The sequence below is a fragment of the Canis lupus genome, chromosome 28 (assembly GCF_011100685.1).
Source record: "Canis lupus familiaris isolate Mischka breed German Shepherd chromosome 28, alternate assembly UU_Cfam_GSD_1.0, whole genome shotgun sequence".
Classification (NCBI taxonomy): Eukaryota; Metazoa; Chordata; class Mammalia; order Carnivora; family Canidae; genus Canis; species Canis lupus.
Genome location: NC_049249.1, coordinates 26,314,392 through 26,336,275, shown reverse-complemented (window position 1 = coordinate 26,336,275; position 21,884 = coordinate 26,314,392). Strand labels below are relative to the sequence as shown.

At 35.8% G+C, this 21,884-nt stretch overlaps 1 protein-coding gene across 1 annotated transcript in view; it reads right to left on the bottom strand.

Moving 5' to 3' along the window:
* Nucleotides 1-21,884, bottom strand: part of ATRNL1 (attractin like 1) — a 786,695-nt gene that overhangs the window by 565,869 nt on the left and 198,942 nt on the right. The window contains exon 19 of the mRNA XM_038578888.1: nucleotides 8,871-9,008. Coding sequence (XP_038434816.1) covers nucleotides 8,871-9,008 — 138 coding nt within the window. The remainder of the gene's footprint in view (nucleotides 1-8,870; nucleotides 9,009-21,884) is intronic.

Here is a 21,884-nt window from a genome sequence, read left to right as displayed (position 1 = left end):
TCAGGGATATTGGTCTGTAATTCTCCTTTTTGGTGAGGTCTTTGTCTGGTTTTGGAATTAAGGTGATGCTGACCTTATAGAACGAATTTGGAAGTACTCCATCTCTTTCTATCTTTCCAAACAGCTTTAATAGAATAGGTATGGTTTCTTCTTTAAACGTTTGATAGAATTCCCCTGGGAAGCCATCTGGCCCTGGACTTTTGTGTCTTGGGAGGTTTTTGATGACTGCTTCAATTTCCACCCTGGTTATTGGCCTGTACTGGTTTTCTATTCTTTCTGTTCCAGTTTTGGTAATTTGTGGTTTTCCAGAAATGCATCCATTTCTTCTAGATTGCCTAATTTATTGCTGTACTGCTGCTCATAATAGGTTTTTAAAATCATTTGTAAACCTTGGTATTGGTTTTGATCTCTCCTCTTTCATTCATGATTTTATTAATTTGAGTCTTTTTTTTAATAAGGCTGGCTAATGGTTTATCTATCTTACTAATTCTATCAAAGAACAAACTCCTAGTTTTGTTAATCTGTTCTACAGTTCTTCTGGTCTCGATTTCATTGAGTTCTGCTCGAATCTGTATTATCTCTCTTCTTCTGCTTGGTGTAAGTTTTATTTGCTGTTCTTTCTCCAGTTCCTTTGGGTGCAGGGTTAACATGTGTATTTGAGTTTTTTCCAATTACTTGATGGATGCTTGTATTCAGATGTATTTCCTTCTTAGGACTGCTTTTGCTATATCCCAAAAATCTTGAACAGTTGTATCTTCATTTTCGTTAGTTTCCATGAATCTTTTTAATTCTTCTCAAATTTCCTTGTTGACCCATTAATCTTTTAGTAGGATGCTCTTTAACCTCCATGTGTTTGACTTTCTTCCAAATTTCTTCTTGTGATTGAGTTCAAGTTTCAAAGCATTGTGGTCTGAAAATATGCAGGGGACATATTGGTATCAGATTACACCTGATTTGTGACCCAGTATGTGGCCTATCCTGGAAAAAGTTCCATGTGCACTTGAGAAGAATGTGTATTCAGTTGCGTTTGGATGTAAAGTTCTGTAAATATCTGTGAAATCCATCTGGTTCAGTGTATCATAAACCTCTTGTTTCTTTGATGATATTGTGCTTAGAATACCTGTCATTTGCAGAAAGTGCCATGTTGAAGTCTCCTACTATTAGTGTATTATTATTTATGAATATCTTTACTGTGATTATTAATTGATTGAAATACTTGGCAGTTCCTACATTAGGCCCATAAATATTCATGATTGTTAGGTCTTCTTCTTAGATAGACCTTTTAAGTATGATATAGTGTCCCTCTTCATTCCTTACTACAGTCTTTAGGACAAACTTTAATCTATCTTATATGAGGACTGCTACCCCTGCTTTCTTTTGAGGACCATTTGAATGGTAAATGGTTCTTCAACCTTTCATTTTCAGGCTGTAGGTGTCCTTAGGTCTAAAATAAGTCTCCTGTAGACAGCAAATAGATGGGTCTTGCTTTTTCATCCAGTCCTGAAACCCTGCATCTCTTTGATGGGGTCATTTAGCCCATTCATGTTCAGAGTAACTAGTGAAAGATATGAATTTGGTGTCATAATAATACCTATTCGATTCCTGTTTTTGTGGATCATTTCTTTGGACTTCATCTTTCTTTTACAGAGTCCCCCTTAATATTTCTCAGAGGGCTCATTTGGTGGTCACATATTCTTTCAGTTTCTGCCTATCTTGGAAGCTCTTTATCTCTCCTTCTATTCTGAATGAGAGCTTTGCTGGATAGAGTATTCTTGGCTGCATGTTCTTCTCATTTAGGACCCTGACTATATCATGCAAGCCCTTTCTGGACTGCCACGGTCTCTATAGAGAGGTCTGCTGTTAATCTAATATTTCTCCCCATATAAGAATCTCTTGTCTTGAGCTGCCTTAAGGATTTTCTCTTTATCTTTGGAATTTGCAAATTTCACTATTAAATGTCAAGGTGTTGAATGGTTTTTATTGATGGGTGGGCGGGGGGGTGGGGGGGATCTCTCTATCTCCTGGAACTGAATGCCTGTTTCCCTGACCTAATTAGGGAAGATCTCAGCTATGATTTGTTCAAATATGCTTTCTGGCCCTCTGGCCCTCTCAGTGCTTTCTGGAACCCAAATTATAAATAGATTCTTCCTTCTGAGGCTATCATTTATTTCCCTTAACCTTTCTTCATGGTCTTTTAATTGTTTTCCTCTTTTTTCCTCAGCTTCCTTCCTTGCCATCAACTTGTCTTCTACGTCACTCACTCTCTCTTCCACCTCATTAACCCTCATCATTAGGACATCCAGTTTGGATTGTCATTTCATCTGATTTTTAATTTCAGCCTGATTAGATCTAAATTCTGCAGTCATGAAGTCTCTTGAATCCTTTATGCTTTTTCCCAAAGCCAGGAGTAGCTTTATAATTGTGCTTCTAAATTGGCTCTCTGAAATACAGAGTATTTCATACTCTGTAGCTCTGTGGCAGAGAGTACTGTTTCTTATTCTTTCTTTTGTGGTGAGTTCTTCTTTCTAGTCATTTTGGTCAGTGCATAGTGGCTGTATGAGCGGGCTGAGTTAAGAATATCAACCACAACCTAAGTAAATTTCACTCTAGATGATTCTGCCAAGGTCAGAGACCAGAAAATGAAAACAAAGATCAGAATAAAATAAAACAAAAGGACCACTAAAGTGAAAAACAAATTTTAAAACAAAGTATTAAAAAAAATTAAAGGCCAAGAATCCCAAAGAGGAAGAAAAAAGAAAAAGAAAAAAAGAGAACAAAGAGAAAAAAAGAAAACAAAATAAAAGAGAAGAAAGAAAAAAAGGGGGGACTGGGAGATGGGGTGGTGACAAAGTTGCAATGGAAGGAGAATGTGGTCTACCTTAGGGATCCTAGAAGATGGTCCTCTTGTTTCTGACAATATTAAGCTCTGTATGTTAGAAGATGCTCAGTCCCAAATTTATATAAACTAGAAATACTTGTAGAGGGCCCCAACAATGACCACCAAAACATAAATGAGATAAAAGAGGGGGGCAGAATGGGATTGAGGAATCTCACAGAATGAACCAACATAGTATACCACTTCGTTCTGTAGCATACTGGTCATGTTTTAGAAGGTATTAGCTTCTGCCACTGTAGAACAAAATGAGGGAATGAAAACCAAAAACCGTATCTTGTAGATCTCCCAAAATTAAGTTGAGTATGTGGAAGGGAATCTAGAAGTGGAAAATATATCTAAGACATGTAATTGTATAAATATGAAAGTCAAAAAAGAAGAAACTTAAAAATGAAGAGGTGGTAAAATATTGTATTTATGGTGGGAAATGAGAAAAAAAATATTGGAAATTTTTAGTCTGATATGAAAACGAGTTGCACCAGAAAAAAGGGGGGGAAAAGGAGGGTTACCGTCTGGTTCTATATACTGTAAATCCCTCGGCCTCCCCTGGAGCTTTCCAGCGCTGCTGGTTCAAGAACTGGCTCTTCCCCTGTCCTTCCAGCTGATCTTCTGGGGGGAGGGGCTACTGTGCTGAGTCTCAGGTGTGCACACCTGGGGGAGCTGCCCCACCCCCTGCCAGTGCCGGGCTCAGTAGGAGCTGTTACCCCGTGAGGTCCCTGTTCCCTGGCCACCCCATCCCTCCCAGGCACAGGGTGACACCAGGAGGGACAACCCCACTGGCGGGGCCAGCTCCCCAGCCCTGGAGTCAGCTCCCGCAGTAACTCCCGCAGCTCCCGGTCCGCAGGGGGCTGGATGCTCCGGGGCAGGGGGCGCTGACCTGCACAGCTCGGGGGCGCCCGGGGCAGGAGCATCCTCGCTGTCCTGGGCCCTCCCCGCCTCCGCCTGTCCCGGGGGAGCGCAGGGTCCTGGGCTGTGTCCCCCGCGCCCTGGGCTCCGGGGCCTGCGCTGCTGGGATCACGCTCCGGGCCGGGGCTCCTGCAGGCAGCAGGCGCAGCCCCCTCCCCCGGAGCCCCCGCCTGCCCCCCGGCTTCTCCCCGAGTCCCACTCCCCCAGCTTCTCCCCGAGGCCCCGCTGGGCGCTCCAGCCCGTTACCGAGATGGGCCCGGGTGTGTGGGGCGCTCTCCCCGGGCGCCCCTCCTGTTAGTGACCCCGGGAGCCCGGAGGCCCCGCTGCCCCTCCTGCTCCTGCCCGGGTTCCCTGCTGAGCGCCTCTCCCTCTGGGAAGAGTCCGGTTCGGATTTGTTAAAGTTCCCGCTTCTTCTCCGGGGCTGGGCCTTCCTGTCCACCCTTAGCTGCCCGGCTTTAGCCCTTAGCCGGCGTCTCGTCGGGCCCCTCTCCCACTTGATTCTTTTTTATTATTTTTTTTTTCCGCCTTCCTACCTTGTTAGAAGCGAAAACCCTTCTCTCTGTAGCATTCCAGCTGTTTTTTCTTTAAATCTCAGGTGGAATTCGTAGGTGTTCAGGAGGATTTGAAAGCTATCTAGGTTCTTAGTGGGACCAGGTGACTTGGGGACCCTTCTCCTGCTGCCCTTGCCCCGCTCTTCTGATTCATCATTTAAATATAATACCCAGTGCTTATCACAAGTGCCCCCCCTTAATATCCATCACCCATTTAACCTATCCCCCTACCCACCTCCTCTCCAGCAACCCTCAGTTTCCTCTCTATAGCTAAGAGTCTCTTTAATGGTTTCCCTCCCTCTTTTTTTTCCTCTATGTACATCTGTTTCATTTCTTAAATTCCACATATGAGTGAAATCATATGGGATTTACTGTCCTCTGACTGACTGACTTCACATAGCATAATACACTCTAGCTCCATCCACATCCTTGCAAATGGCAAGATTTCATTATTATTGATGGCTGAATAATATTCCATTGTGTGTGTATATCTATACATATATACATACGTGTGTGTGTGTATCACATCTCCATTACCATTCATCAGTTGATAGACATTCATGATTTTTCCATAATTTAGATATGTTCATAATGTTGCTATAGACATTGGGGCACATGTGCCTTTTTGATTCAATATTTTGTATCCTTTAGATAAATACCTAGTAGTACAACTGCTGGATCACAGGGTAGTTCTATTTTTTGCTTTCTGAGCAACTTCCATCCTGTTTTCCAGAGTGGCTACACCAGTTTGCATTTCCACCAACAATGTAAAAGGGTTTCCCTTTCTCAGCATCCTTGCCAACATCCTTAGTTTCCTATGTTGTTAATTTTAGCCATTCTGACAGGTATTTTTTTATTTTTTTATTTTTTTAAAAGATTTTATTTATTTATTCATGATAGACATAGAGAGAGAAAGACAGAGAGAGAGAGGCAGAGACACAGGCAGAGGGAGAAGCAGTCTCCATGCTGGGAGCCTGACTCAGGACTCAATCCCGGGACTCCAGGATCATGCCCTGGGCCAAAGGTAGGCCCTGAACTGCTGAGCCACCAGGGATTCCCAGGTAATTTTTTTTTAAGATTGATTGATTGATTGATACTTATTTGAGAGAGAAAAAGAGAGGGAAAAAGAGAGCAAGGGAAGGGGCAAAAGGAAACAGAGAATCTCAAGCAGACTACGCTGAGCATGGAGCCCAACACAGGGCTCAATCTCACCACCCTGAGATCATGACCTGAGCTGATATCAAGAGTCAGATGTTTAACTGTCTGAGCCCCCCAGGCGCCCCTGACAATTACTAAAAAAATAAAAATAAAAAAATAAAGCTTTTAATAGTTAATTGTATTAGGAGAACAGCTACAAATATGCTATAGTCTAAAAACAATCTGAGAAAATCTACAAGTACATTTATATAATATCAACAACAATGTTAAATTGACTTTAGTAGGTTAAATTTAATAATAAATAATTTCTGAGTCTACAGTACCTCTAAAGTCTTACCATCCAAATATAAATCTATTTCCTTCTTTCCTTTAATATCAGCAGACTTTGAATTTTACTAAATGTATCTACTAATGAAAAATGAACTTTTCTCAATAAGGTGAACTAAAAATGAAGAAATGGCAGTAAATTTATAATACTCATTTTTTTATAAATTGATTTTAGCCACAGCTGCATTAAAAATAGTTCACCAGATGTGATATTCTGTTGATTTAGTTATATAGCTAATGTGGCCCTAAGAAATAAAAATGACTTTCATATATTACATCACCATAGAGAAGACATAGACAGCAAAATATTATCTTGCCAACTTTAGGAAACAAGTAAACTACAAGGAATTATTTAAAGCTCCATAAAGTACCAGAGAATGTGCAGTAGTGAATAAGATAGGCATTTATCTTTCATCCCCTTTAATTTTCCATTGCATTATGCCTCAGCTTGCCAGATGTGCAATGTCAGCAACAAAAATGAATATGGAATAACTGAACTTAGTCTTAAACCTAGCAAAGAAGTATTATCCCCAAAGGGGAACATATTTCTAAAAGCACTTATGCCTATTGGAGTGATAAAACCTACCATTGTAATTTAAAACATTTTGTAGCTAATATAATTATTCAAATGTTCCTTTTGCCTATGTTGGCAAAAAATTAATACTTTGGTAATCCTCATGACATTGCATTTGGCATTGGATTCTTAGATATGCATCAAAAACACAAGCAACAAAAGAAAAAATAAGCTGGACTTCATCAAAATTGGAAACTTTTGTGTTTCAAAAGAAATTTAAAGGAAACTGAAAAGGCAACCTTACAGAATGGGAGAAAATATTTGCTAATTAATTATCTAATAAAAGCTTCATATCTAGAATCTATAAAGAACCCTTACAATTCAATGACAACTCAAACAACCCAAATAAAAAATAGGCAAAGGACTTAATAGACATTTTTCCAAAGATACACAAATGGCCCATAAGCACATGAAAAGACACAGGAAACTGAACAAATACTTGTACACCCATGTTCATCACAGCATTAAGCACAATATCAAAAGGTGGAAGCAACTCAGAGTTCCATCAATGGGTGAATGGATAAACAAACTGCATATACGTAGATCAGAGAGTATTATTTGGCCTTTAAAAGGAAAGACATTCTGATACATGCTACAACATGAAAGAAACATGAAGACAATTATGCTAAAAGAAATAAGCCAGTCACTAAAGGACAAATACTGCACAATTCCACATATTTCAGGCCATCTAGAAAAACTGTATTCATAGTGACAGAAAACAAAATGGTGGTTGCCAGCAGCTGGAGTAAGAGTAATGCAAAATTAATATTTAATGGGTATAGAGTTTCAGTTTTGCAAGATGAAAAAAATTCTGGAAATGGATGGTAATGATGGTTTCACAACAGTGTAAATATACTTAATGCTGCCTTTATCCTACACAAGTAAAAATGGTAAATTTTCTGTTATGTATATTTTACCACAATTAAAAAAAAAACAGATTGTTCTAAAATGGGCAAAGGACTTGAATAAACATTTTCCAAAGAAAATATACAATGGTCAACAACCACATGAAAGGACAGTTAACATCACTACTCATTAGAGAAATGTGAATCAAAACCGCAATGGGATATCATTTCACATCCATTAGGATGATTAGAATTTTTTTTTAATGGGCTATAGCAAGTGTTGGCAAGGATGTGGAGAAATTGGAATCCTCTACATTTCTTGTGGGAATGTAGAATGAAGCAGCCACTATGGAAAACAACTTGAACAATTTGGCAATTCCTCAGAAAGTTAAACATGGAATTACAATTCCTCTCCTAGTTTATGGGAAAAAAAAAAAAAGAACTGAAAAGCAGTATTCAAAGACTTGTGCAATAAAGTTCACAGCAGCATTATTCATAATACACAAGCAGTGTTAACATTCTTATCTAGGCCAGGCCCAGGGCCAGCTCCCTGTTTAGAGAGTCTTCAACTTTTCATAGCCAACAATGGAGTCTTTTCTGTGGGTGCCGTATAGGCAACCTCCATGTAAAAACAGAAGATTAAAAACATAAGGGACAAGGACCAACCTAGAGATAAAAAAGGATTACTGTAAAATTACAATCTAAAAGGAAAATTTTTAAAGAAAAACTAAAAATTGTCTAAAAAGTAAGAATGAGCAGGACGATAGAGAGGAAGATAGAGAAAAGTAAAGGTTGGTGAACAAAAAAATGTGATGAGAAGAGCATTTTAAATGCTCTTTTAATGTGCTTTAATTCCTGGGCAGCACTCAGTGGCTGAGCGGTTTAGCGCCACCTTTGGCCCAGAGTGTGATCCTGGAGACCCAGGATAGAGTCCCATGTCAGGCTCCCTGCATGGAGCCTGCTTCTCCCCCTGCCTGTGTCTCTGCCTCTCTCTCTCTCTCTCTCTCTCTCTCTCATGAATAAAATCTTAAAAAAAAAAAAAAAAAAGAAAGAAAAGAAAAGAAAAGAAAAATGTGCTTCAATCCTTATTACATGTGCCTCTATTTATATGATCTCATTTGATCTTTATCATCTCCCTTTTACATATGAGAAAAATGAGGCACTGAGAGGTTGAGTGGTTATGGCTATAGCATGAGAACACACAGGGGGAGATTTCAACCCAGGATTGATTCTAAACCCCAAAAAGGTTATCTGATATAAGGCATACACAAAACCTTTAATTATTTATTTCTAAAGCCAAAATAACTTACTATTATTAAAAAACAATCAGCAGTAATTATTTTTGAATAGTGAACTATAAGTGATTTTTAATGTGTCTGCATTTGCTAAATTCCTATAATAAACATATATTCATTTTGAAATAAAAAAAATTTTTAAGTGTATCACAGAATTGTTATAGTTCATATCACCCCTAAGAATAAATATTAATTTCAAAAATATTGAAACTTAATTTAAAATATTTTCTTTTATAAAATATATTTTCTGTAAGAGGTATATCTTTCGCATTTTCTTTTCTGTAGTAAAAAATGCACTGAAGTAAAATAAAAAATACTTACCTGTGCACTGTCCTCCATTAGTCGGATCACCATAATAACCTGGCATGCAATCTTGACACTGCTTTCCTGTGGTAAGATTTTTACACTGTTCACACACATTATTATTGATGCAAGTGCTATGTCCATTACACTGGCAAGCTAAAGAAAAAAGTAAAAAATATTATGAATATTTGTAAAACAAGACCAAGTATAATAGCTATCAAGACAAAGAATTTATTTTACAAATTTGAATGGTAGAAATGTCCAAAGGACATTTCCCAAATTTTTTTTTTTATGTAAAACCTGTGACTCAAAATATTAATGCAGGACAATATATACAATAAATTCTGTGTTGAAATTTTGTCATATGCTCCTTAAACTATAGGGACAAGAGATAAAGTAAAACATAAAAGCTATACTAAAAAGGTAATAAACTTTTTCTGAGAGTGAAAGAACGGGAGAGCATACGCCTGAGCAGGGGTGAAGGACAGAAGGAAAGGGGGAATCTTAAGCAGGCTCCATGCCAGTACAGAGCCTGATACAGATTGGATCTCATCACCCAGACATCATAACCTGAGCCAAAATCAATGGTCAGACACTTTACCAACTGAACCACCCCAGCGTCCTAGAAGGGAATACTTTTCTAATCCTTCCTGATTCATGTGAATATTATGTCTAAGTTATACAAACACAAGAATGAATAATGTAGCTTTGGTAAAAAATGTTAAAATACATCTTAATTATATTTACACATGAAAACAAAGGATCAATAAATATAGAAAACTCTGTGGCTATAGGTCCTTCAAAAAACTCCATGTATGATTAACAAAAATAGCACTTTTAAGTTAATTTGCATAAATGTTTATCTTCCTTGGATAAGAAAAGCTTCAAAGCTTAATCAGAATTCTATTGAATGTGAACTAAACAGAATCACATTTAAAACTTGAGACTTTTTCATGTCTTCATCATATAAGATTTAATAGGTTTTGGTATTAACTTTACAACAGAATTTCAGATGAGAGATAAAGTTCATATATGAAAGCTCATACCTTTAATGCCTATTTGGGGCATAATGACTTAGTCAAGGTAACCACCTACACAAACACCATGTGGCTTCATTGACCTCATATGGCCTCATAATCATTTTCATCATTATTACAACTAAGATAGCATTTAATTGAGCTTTCTCTTACTCTAGCCAGAGAAGCCAATATTCAGTCAATCCCAATTGTTTATGGCCAGCATCTAATCTGATTGGTCTCTGCACATACTGCATCAGTTTTAAAATACATAAATACCACCCCTTTGTCAGATAGTATACCAGGTGATATACATAAATTGTATCATTTAATCCTCACAACGATTCTATATGGAAGGTACTACACTGGGGACCATTTCTAAGATAAGGAAGCCTGGGTTATGCAACAACCCAAAGTCACACAGCTAATCAATGGCAGAAACAAACACACAATCAGAAAGCATGATCCAAAGACCAGGCATTAAATACCATACCTCTTGTATATAGAAAATCTGAAAGGGAGAGAAATCCTAAGAGACTAGCATAGGGTCATTGACAAAAGTTAACATCAAAGAGTAAAGAAATACACAGGCAAGAATGGTAAAAACCAAACACCTATACCTTACAGAAATTTTCAGAGGCACAATTCTACTGTAAAATAGTAGAGAAATAACAAAGTCATCATGGGAAAATGCTAAATAATCATTCTCTTTATATCATCATTCTCTTTATAAAAATAAGGAAAATTATAATACAGTGTTTGCATTTTATATTATATTATGAAACAATGAGGAGGAAATTTAGACCAAAAATGTTCATGATAATTTAAGTGAAATCAAGATGCAAAACATTATATTTAGAATGATAACAATTTGGGATCCCTGGGTGACTCAGAGGTTTAGCGTCCGCCTTCAGCCCAAGGCATGATCCTGGAGTCCTGGTATCAAGTCCCACATGAGGCTCCCTGTATAGAGCCTGCTTCTCCCTCTGCCTGTGTCTCTGCCTCTCTGTTTCTCTCTGCATCTCTCATGAATAAATAAATAAATAAATCTTTTAAAAAAATAGAATGATAACAATTTTGTTTTAAAATGTAGAAGCATGGGGGTGACTGGGTGGCTAAGTTCGTTAAGCACCCCACTCTTGATTTCAGCTCAGGTGAGGCCAAACCCAGTGTCAGGCTTCATGCTCAAAGGAGTCTCCTCCTCTCCCTCTACCTCTCCTTTGCCTTCTGCTGCTCCCCCTGTTCACTCTCTTTCTCTCTCTAAAATTTAAAATCTTAAAAAAAAAAAAAAGAAAAATAACAAAGTTTAAAAAAATTAAGTAAAATCTATAAGGATGCCTATTAGAAAAGTGAATAATGGTTATCCTAGTTTAGTAAGATTTTTTTACATCAGTTTTCTATAATAAGTTCATATGACTTCTATAATAAGAAACAAAAATGTTAAGAACTTTAATTTTTTAACATTTCTTTGTTGTTTCATAGAAATGCGACAACACTTATTAATTCAGTCAGGTAAAAACAAAATTTATTGAGTGCCCACTCTATAGAAAGTACTATCTGAAAAGGTTAAAATAGGAAATGGGTTACTATAAGTATTTTATGTATCTCCTGGAAGATTTTTCATCTCAGAAAAACAAATGCTTTAACTCCTGAATAAGATGTCTAAATTTAGCAATCACAACTAACATCCTCCCTTCAGCTTACCACTAAAATAATAAGGAAACTTGGCAGCAACTAAAGGAATTTAGGTATGGTGACAATGACACAAATAAAACTAGAAAGTAATAAACTACCTCTGGAAATTAAAAGAGGATCCTTGCTATAATGCTACCCACTGTCCTTCCTGAAAATGAGAAGTTCAGAAGGCAGTTCTGAGCCATACGGCAATCACTAAGAATATTATTGGCATGATGCCATACAGCTTGTAGAAAGTATGACACAGAAAAGTCTAATGTTTGAGGTAATGAATGTATCAGACAGAAAGCTGGTACAATTTACACCTAACTGCAGGCCGAATTTGCAAGAGAAGAAAAAGGGGATTCCTGGGTGGCTGGGGGGGGGGGGTGGCGGGGGGCATTGTCATGGCTTGTAACTAGAATGCTGGCAATGACAATAGAGAAAGCATGTTACAGAAAGTAGAACCCAGGCATAATGGCTGCAGCAAACACAGACAAGAAAAGGATACACAATAAGCCTATGATTATGTTTTATTCCCACCAGCATCAGGGTGCTGGATCAACAGAGTAATAGAAGCTTGCATCTAATAGTTCTACCAGGATACATCGTTACTCGAAAGATTCTAATAACAACCTGGCTGAGGAACATGAATAAAACTAAAGAGAAGCTATCCATACTATTTTGTCTAAATTTTAAAACCAGCCCAGATGGTTCTTTATCTATGGATACACAGACAAAAAAAAGAAAATGAAATATTATGGAAAACTCAGCATTTGATATGCAAATAAAGTACATAGTTTTGAAAAATATGTGCTCTCTAAAACAGATGTAAAACATTTAAAAATATCTGCTTGACATTTTCAATAAAATTCAAAAAATATATACACAGAAAATTTACTCAAAACATTTTTAAACATATACCCTATCTTAAAAGGGATTATCAGATGCTAGAAATCAGAGCTGATTCAAAATAGTTCAAAATAAGAACTTTAAAGAGAATTTTGAGGTAGCAACAGAATTTTATTATACATAGGATAGACAAACAAGAATAAGAGACATGAGTTTGAAAACCCAGCATGGCCAGGTGATATGATCTCTGGCATCCAAAGGAAGATAGCTAAACTGAACCGTATTTAAAATGCTGGAAGCCTTCAGTTTCAGCCCCTATCTGTGGAGAAGGAAACAAGGTACTAAAGCACATCACATACCCAATGAAGCTAAAAAGAACCTTAAGGATACTGTGGTCTGTGTATGAAAGAAAAAAATCACTTGTGAGAACTTGAAGCCTATGTAAGACATATATGTTGAGTAAAATTCACATTGTCCACATAGTAGAGAAACTCCAACATCAAATACTAATGTAAAATCAGTTCTTTAATCAAGAAAAGTCTCATCCACCTTGCAAAATCAGATGTAATGGCCCCATGAAATACTCCTAAAAACTCAGGTCCTACAAACACAACACAGAATATACACTATGAAAATTTTGTTTTTCTGTAAAGGGCTAGATGGTATAGGCTCTGCTGATAATATAATGATATAATTTCTATCACAGTTGCTCATCTCTGCCATTATAGTGCAAAAGCAACCATATGTAATACATGAACAGTTGAGCATATCTGCATTCCAATAAAATTTAATTTACAAAAATAGGCAAGGGACCATGCAGGTCTGACCTTCAGGCCTCGGTTTGCAAACTTCTGACTTGGAAGGGGAAGGAGGGGAAAAACCAACAAAAACACTTACAGAGTAAAACTTCAAAAAGAAAATTGACAAACCATCAAAAAGAAGAGTCAGAAGAAAGAGGGAGATAGTAAAAATGAGAATTGAAAGCCCAAGAACTGGACTCACAGAACAATTAGAAGACAATGAAAATATTAAAGTAATTAAAGACAGAAAAAACAAAACTCTGCTTAAAGAAATAAAGGTAAGTATGATAATACCTGATCAAATACGGAACAATAATAAAAAAACAGAAACTTTTTAAAGTGAATGAAAATTGATGAGTAGAATAATTTAATGAATAAAAAATACACTACAGGGACTCCACAGTAGATTAGAACTGTCAGAAGAAACAATTAATAGTTCAATAGAAATTATGTAAGTACAGAGAGAAAAAAGAATGGGGAAAAGTGAACAAGACCTCAGATAAATGCAGGAAACCATCAAGTACTCACACTTACATGTACTGGGAGTGTTGAAAGGATAAAAGAAAGAGAAGAGACTAAAATTTACTTGAATAAATAATTTTGAAAACTTCCCTAATTTGATAAAAAATATTAACTACATATTCAAGAAGTTTAATTCTACAATAAACATGAAAAGATTGACAGACCCATTAAAATAAAAATGATCAAAACAAAGAGAAAATCTTGAAAGAACAAGAAAAAATAGGACTTCACAGTCACAAAGAAGCCCAATAAGATTAGCAAATGACCTTTTATCAATAGCAGTGGAGGAGAGTAGGCACTGTTAAATATATTTAAAGTTGTCAAAGAAAAACTGTCAACCAAAAATTTCATAACCAGCAAACCTACTTTCAAAAAATTTAAGTGAATTAAGACATTCAAAAAATAAACAAAAATTGTCAGAATTTGTTGCTAGCCGATTTACCTTATAAGGAATACTACAGGAAGTTCTTCAGTGGGAAACCACATGATCCCACACAGTAATTCAACTCCACAAAATACAATAAAGAGCACTGGTAACAGTAATTATGTCATTACAAAAGACAATAAGGGATATATTTTGTCTCCTTTCTTCTGCTACCTAAGTTTTAAATTATATTTAAAAGACATATATAATGAGATTTTGTGCTTATAACATAAAACTGTATTTCCCAATAACCTTACAAAGGAAGTAAGTGGAACAAAATATATATTGGGCAACAGACATAACATGGTCTTAACAGATGGTAACTTGAATGCACAGGAATAAATAAAGAAAACCAGAATTGGCAAATATAAAAATTAACATAATGAATGCTATAGACTTGCCCTCCTTCTTTCTCTCAGATTCTTTAAAAGATAAAATTTGATACAGTATTAACTGTAAATATGTATTATTGGTTTTGCAACATATAAAAGATGCTATAGATATAACAATTCCACAAAAAGAAGAGAAAAAGAATAGATCTATATGAGTAACATCATTTTATCTACTGAAATTAAGTTATTATGAATCTGAAGTACATTAATAGGTTAAGTTGTATTTGGTAAACACTGGAGCAACCATTAAAGAAATAACTCCAAAATAAAGTGAAGAAATCATTAAATAAATTTAAATGCTACATTGGAAAATATTGACTTACCATTAAATAAATAAATAAATAAATAAATAAATAAATAAATAAATAAATAAATAAGAGGCAGAGGACATACAGTGAGACATATAGTGAAAAAAGTATAGTAGCACACATAAATCCAAGTATATCAATAGTAACGTTAAATGTGAATGTAGGAAACAATTCAATCAAAGGCAGAGGCTGACAGACAGTCTGGATTAAAAATAAAGATATAATTGTGTACTGTGTATAGAAGACATACCTAAAGATGCAAATATATTGAAAGTGAGTAAATTAAAAAAGATATGACATACAAAGAGCAACCACAAAGTTGCAGTAGCTCTACGAATTTCAGATAGACTTTAAAATTTTTAACAGAGATAAAGAGGGACATTTTATAACAATAAAGGACATTCCATGAAGAACATATAAAAAGCATAAATATACATGCATCTAATTATAGATCTTCAAAATGCATGGAGAAACATTGACAGAAATTAAAATACATAGAATGGGAGAAAATATTTGCAGATGACATATCAGATAAAGGGCTAGTATTCAAAATCTATAAAGAACTTAACAAACTCAACACACAAAGAACAAATAATTCAATCCAGAAATGGGCAGAAGACATGAACAGACATTTCTCCAAAGACATACAAATGGCCAACAGACATATAAAAATTGCTCAACACCACTTAGCATCAGAGAAATATAAATCAAACCTACAATGAGATACCAGTTTACACCAGTCAGAATGACTAAAATTAACAAGTCAGGAAGCAAAAGCTGTTGGCGAGTATGTGGAGAAAGGGGAACCCTTGCACACTGTTGGTGGGAATGCAAACTAGTGCAGCCACTCTGGAAAACAGTATGGAGGTTCCTCAAAACTACCCTACAAGCCAACAATTGCACTACTGAGTATTTACCCTAAAGATACAAATGTAAAAAAAATAAAAAAATAAAAAATAAAGATACAAATGTAGTGATCTAAATGGGTACCCACACCCCAATGTTTATAGCAGTAATGTCCACAATAGCCAAACTATGGAAAGAGCCCAAATGTCCATCAACAGATGAGTGGATAAAGAATATATTATTTATATAGTATATATAATGAAATTATATATATAATGAAATACTACTCAGCCATCCAAAAAATGAAATCTTGCCATCTGCAATGATGTGGATGGAACTAGAGGATACTATGCTAAGTGAAATAAGTCAATCAGAGAAAGACAATTATCATATGATCTCACTCCTATGTGAAATTTAGGAAACAAATTGGAGAATCATAGGGGAAGAGAGGAAAAAATAAAGACAAAATCAGAGATGCGGACAAACCATAAGAGACTCTTAATCATAGGAAACAAATTGAGGGTTGCTACTGGGGAGTGGGGTGGAAGGATGGGGTAACTGGGTGATGGGCATTAAGGAGGGCACATGATGTAATGAGCACTGGGTGTTATATTAGACTGATGAATCCCTGACCTCTACCTCCAAAACCAATAATACATTATATGTGAACTAATTGAATTTAAATAAAAGTTTTTAAAATATGAAAAGAATACAATAAAACACAATTCAACAATAACAGGTGGAGGCTTTAATACTTTCAATAATGAATATAACAACTAGGTAGAAGATCAGCAGGGAAGAGACGACTCGAACAACACTATAACCCAACTAGACCATACAAACATAAGAAGAATCTATACAACAGCAGCAGAATATACATTCTTCTAAAGGGCACTTAAAACATTCTCCATGATACACTACCTACTAGGTCATAAAACAAACTTCAATAAATTTAAAAGAACTGAAGTCAGGTGTCTAGGTCACTGAGTTGGTTAAGCATTCCAAACTTTGATATCAACTCAGGTCGTGACTCAGGGTCGTGGGATGAAGCCCCCCGTTAAGTTCTATGCTCAGTGTGGAGTCTGCTTGGGATTCTTTACTCCCTATGCCCCTCCCCACCTCTTATGCCCTCTTTCTCTCCCTTTCTTTCATTCTCTAGAGAAATGTATTCTTTTAAACAATAAAAATATAATAAAAGAACTAAAGTCATTTAAAGTATGTTCTCTAAACACAATAAAGTGAAACTGAAAATCAGTAACAGAAAAAAAGTCTTAGAAAATCGTGAATATGTGGAAATTAAGCAACACATTCTTAAATAACTAATGAGCCAAAGAGCAAAATGTAAGGAAATTAAAAATTACTTTAAGTGGGGCAGCCCCGGTGGCGCAGCGGTTTAGCGCCACCTGCAGCCCGGGGTGTGATCCTGGAGACCTGGGATCGAGTCCTACATCAGTCTCCTTGCATGGAGCCTGCTTCTCCCTCTTTTTTTTTTTTTTTTTTTTTTTTTTTTTTCCTGCTTCTCCCTCTGCCTGTGTCTCTGTCTCTCTCTGTCTCTCTCTCTCTCTGTGTTTCTCATGAATAAATAAATAAATAAATAAAATCTTAAAAAAATTTACTTTAAGTAAATGAAAATGAAAACATAACATACCAAAACCTAAAGGATGCTGCAAAAACACTGCCAAAAAGAAACTTATAGCTATAAAAGATTACATTAAACAAAGAAGAAAAGCTTCAAATCAATCTAAATTTTCACCATAACAAAGTTAAAAAAAAAAAAAGAAAAGAAAAACAGCGATCTAAACTCAAAGCAAGCAAAAGAAAGAAAATAATAAAGATTAGAGAGGGAAAATGAATGCTAGGGTAGAAAACAACAGAGAAAAATCAATAAAGCAAGAAGTTTTTTTTCCTTGTAATAAGCAACAAAACTGACCTAACTTCAGCTAAACCAACCAATAAATACAAGAGAAAAGATATTCCCAAAATATAGATACTGGGATTGGAAGAGGAGACATACTACCAACAAACGGTAGGAAAAAAGAATTATAAAGAAACATAATGAATAACTGTATGCCAATAAATTAGGTAACTCAGGGACAGCCCGGGTGACTCAGCAGTTTAGCACTGCCTTTGTTCCAGGGCCTGATTCTGGAGACCCAGGATCGAGTCCCACATCAGGCTTCCTGCATGGAGCCTGCTTCTCCCTCTGCCTGTGGCTCTGTCTCTCTCTCTCTCTGTCTCTCATGAATAAATAAATAAAATCTTAATAAATTCATTCATTCATTCATTCATTCATTCATTAGATAACTCAGTTAAAAAGGACAAATTCTTGGAATGACCCTAACAACCAAACTGACTAAAGAAAAAAGAAAATATGAATAATGTCTAAAAATAAAGAGATTGAGGTATGGGTTACCAGTTATGGAATGATTAAGTCAAAGAGATGAAAGGTGCAGCACAGGGGATCCCTGGGTGGCTCAGCGATTTAGCGCCTGCCTTTGGCCCAGGGCACGATCCTGGAGTCCCGGAATCGGGTCCCGCGCCGGGCTCCTGCTGTGAAGGCTGCTTCTCCCTCCTCCTGTGTCTCTTGCCTCTCTCTCTCTCTCTCTCTCTCTTTCTCTCTCTATCATAAATAAATAAATAAATCTTTAAAAACAAAAACAAAAAGAAAGGTGCAGCACAGAGAATACAGTCAATGATACATACGAGCAAGTGAGCATTGTATGATGACAAATGGTGGCTACATTTGTGGGGAACATAGCATAATGTATAGAGTTGTTAAGTCACTATATCGTGCACCTGAAACTAATGTAACATTGTATGTCAACAACACTTCAAAATTAATACATAGGGATCCCTGGGTGGCGCAGCGGTTTGGCGCCTGCCTTTGGCCCAGGGCGCGATCCTGGAGACCCGGGATCGAATCCCACATCGGGCTCCCGGTGCATGGAGATGGAGCCTGCTTCTCCCTCTGCCTGTGTCTCTGTCTCTCTCTCTCTCACTGTGTGCCTATCATAAATAAATTAAAAAAAAAATTAATACATAAATGAATGAATGAATGAATGAATGAATAAATGGAGTTAACAACAAATTACCAGAAAATGTAGCCCAAAATCATTGGCTTCACTCATGAATTCTACAAAATAGTTAAATAATAATCAATACTACTTATTTAAGAATATTTCTACAATAGAGAAGCAAAGGGAAAATTTCCTAACTCATTCTGTGAGACCACTACTTACCCAATATAAAAACCAAAGTCATTACAACAAAAGATGACAGTCCAATACCAAATATGCTTATAGGTGTAAAATTCTCAAAAAAAAAAAAAAAAAAAAAAAAACAGTAGCAAATTGAATCCACTAGCATATAAAAGGGATTATACATCATGACAAAGCAGAATTTATCCCAGGAATTCAAGGTTGTTTAAACACATAAAAAACAATCGAGTAGATAAAGAGAGAGGGAAAAACAATATGATCATCTCAATACATGGAAAATACTCAACAAACTAGGAAAAGAAGGGAATTGTCTCAATCTGATAAAGGATATACGAAACATACAAGACTAATATTTAGTGGCGAAAGACTGAAAAAGCTTTCTTTTTAAGATAAAGACAAAAATGTCCACTCTTGTCTCTTCTATTCAATATTGTCCTGGAAGTTATGGATAGGGGAATTAGGCAAAAAGAAATGAAAGGCATCCAGATTTCAAAAGAATGTTTAAAACCAAGTCAATTTGCAGGTGACATGATCTTACACATAAAAAACTATAGGATCCACACAAAAAATTACTTGAGCTAATAAATGAGCTTAGCAATATTGTAGAATAAAAGCTCAATTATACAGATATCAGTTTCACTGAATTTCTATATACTTACAATGAAAAATTCAAAAATTAAATTAAGAAAACAATTCCACTGACAGTAGCATCAGAAATAATAAAGTACTTAGAAGTACATTTAACCAAAGAAATGTTAAAGCTTATACTTTGAAAACTACAATACATTGTTGAAAGAAATTAACGGAAAGACTCCTTCTATTCACAGATTGTTAGACTTAATATTAAGACAGCAATTCATCCCAATTGATCTGCAAATTAAATGCAGTATCTATCAAATTCCAAAAGACTTTTTTTTATAGGGACAGACAAGCATATCCTAAAATTCAAAAGAAGTTACTGAGAATCCCAACTCACCAAAACAATAAAAAAAAAAGAAAAAGAAAAAGGTTAGAGGCCTACTGACATTTCCCAATTTCAAGACCTACTATAAAGCTACAGCAATCAAACCAGTGTAGTATTCACATAAGGAGAGATATATAGATCAATTAAATATTATTAGCCCCAGAAATAATCCTATACATTCATAGTTTACTGATTTTCTTTTTTTTAAAGATTTTATTTATTTATTCATGATAGACACACAGAGAGAGAGAGAGAGAGAGAGAGCGCCAGAGGCACAGGCAGAGGGAGAAGCAGGCTCTATGCAAGGAGCCTGATGTGGGACTCTATCCCCGGACTCCAGGATCAGGCCCTGGGCCAAAGGCAGGCGCTAAACCGCTGAGCCACCCAAGGATCCCCAGTTTACTGATTTTCAACAAGAGTGCCAAGACCATTAAATGGAGAAAGAATAGTCTTCTTAACAAATGATGTTGGGATAACTTGATACCAATAAGTGAAAGATCAAATTTGGACCTGTACTTCATGTCATATATAAAAAAAATAACTCCAAACAGATCAAAAATCTAAATAAGAGCTAAAATTATGAAAATGTTAGAAGAAAATATAAGTGTAAATCTTCATGGTTTTGAAATAAACAACAGTTTCTTAGATATGACATCAAAAGCAAAAGCAACCAAAAGAAGAAAAACAGATATATTGGACATCAGCAAAATAAAAAATCTTTATGCCTCAAAAAACACCATAATGAAAGTGAAGAGATCCCACAGGAGAATATATTTAAGAATCCTATTTTTGATAAGGATCTATTTCCAGAAAACATAAGTAACTCTTAAAATACTGTAGTTTAAAAAATTAAAATGGGCAAATGATTTGAATATGCATTTTCCAAAGAAAATATATAAGTGGCTAATAAGCATATAAAAAGAGCATCAATGGTCATAAGGGGAATACAAATCAAACCCACAATGAGCTACCGCTTAATATCCATTAGGATACTAATAATCAAAATAATGAACAAAAATTAGTGTTGGTGAGGACAGAATAAATAGAACCCACAAATATTGTTGGTGGAAATGTAAAAAACCAGTGAAGTACCTCAAGAAAACAGCTTGGCAACTCCCTTAAAAGTTTAAATACACATTTATCATAGGACTAAAAATTCCTCTCCTAGGTATATGCCAAAAAGTCTAAAACATGTCTATATGAAAATATTCATGGCAGCTTTATTCATAAAACAAAAGAGTGGAAATAAGCCAAAGATCTATCAAATGATGAATGTATAAACATATGGCGTGAATAAATGAATGTTATTCAGCCATAAAAAGAAGGAAAAGATTAACAATATGCAACAATATGAGTGAACCTTAAAAACATTATGCTAAGAAGCCAGACACAAATGCCCACATATTATATGACTGTATTTAAATGTCCAGAATAAACAAATTCATAGAGAAATAAAGTATGTTAGTGGTTTTCGGGTGCTGGGAGAAGGAAAAATAGGAGGTGACTTTTAAGGGTATGGATTTTGTTTAGGGGCAATTAAATTATTCTGGAACTATATTCTGGTGATAGTTACACACCATGTTATATTACAAACCATGGAATTGTATACTTTAACATGGTGGATTTTTTTTTTAACATGGTGGATTTTATGGCATGTGAGTTATATGTCAATAAACAAACATACAAAAAAATTAGAAGTAGACAAGCTGAAAAATAATTGACACAAATTCTTCCTATATCTGTATGGGCAACCTTCATTACATTATTTTATCCTTGTCCTCACCAAACAAATGGGATTTTTCACACTTTTTGAACATGGAGTGGCATCAAGACTTTCTCAAAACAATAGAATGAAGAAGTGATGGCATACAAATTCTAAGCCTAGGCCTCAAGAGGCATACATACTCTTTCTTCTCCCTCTTAAAATTCTAATAACATGTACAGAGCACAGTCTATAAAACTAAAGGATGAAAGGACAGCAGAAAAGAGTCACCCATAAAGGACCCCTAGATCAAC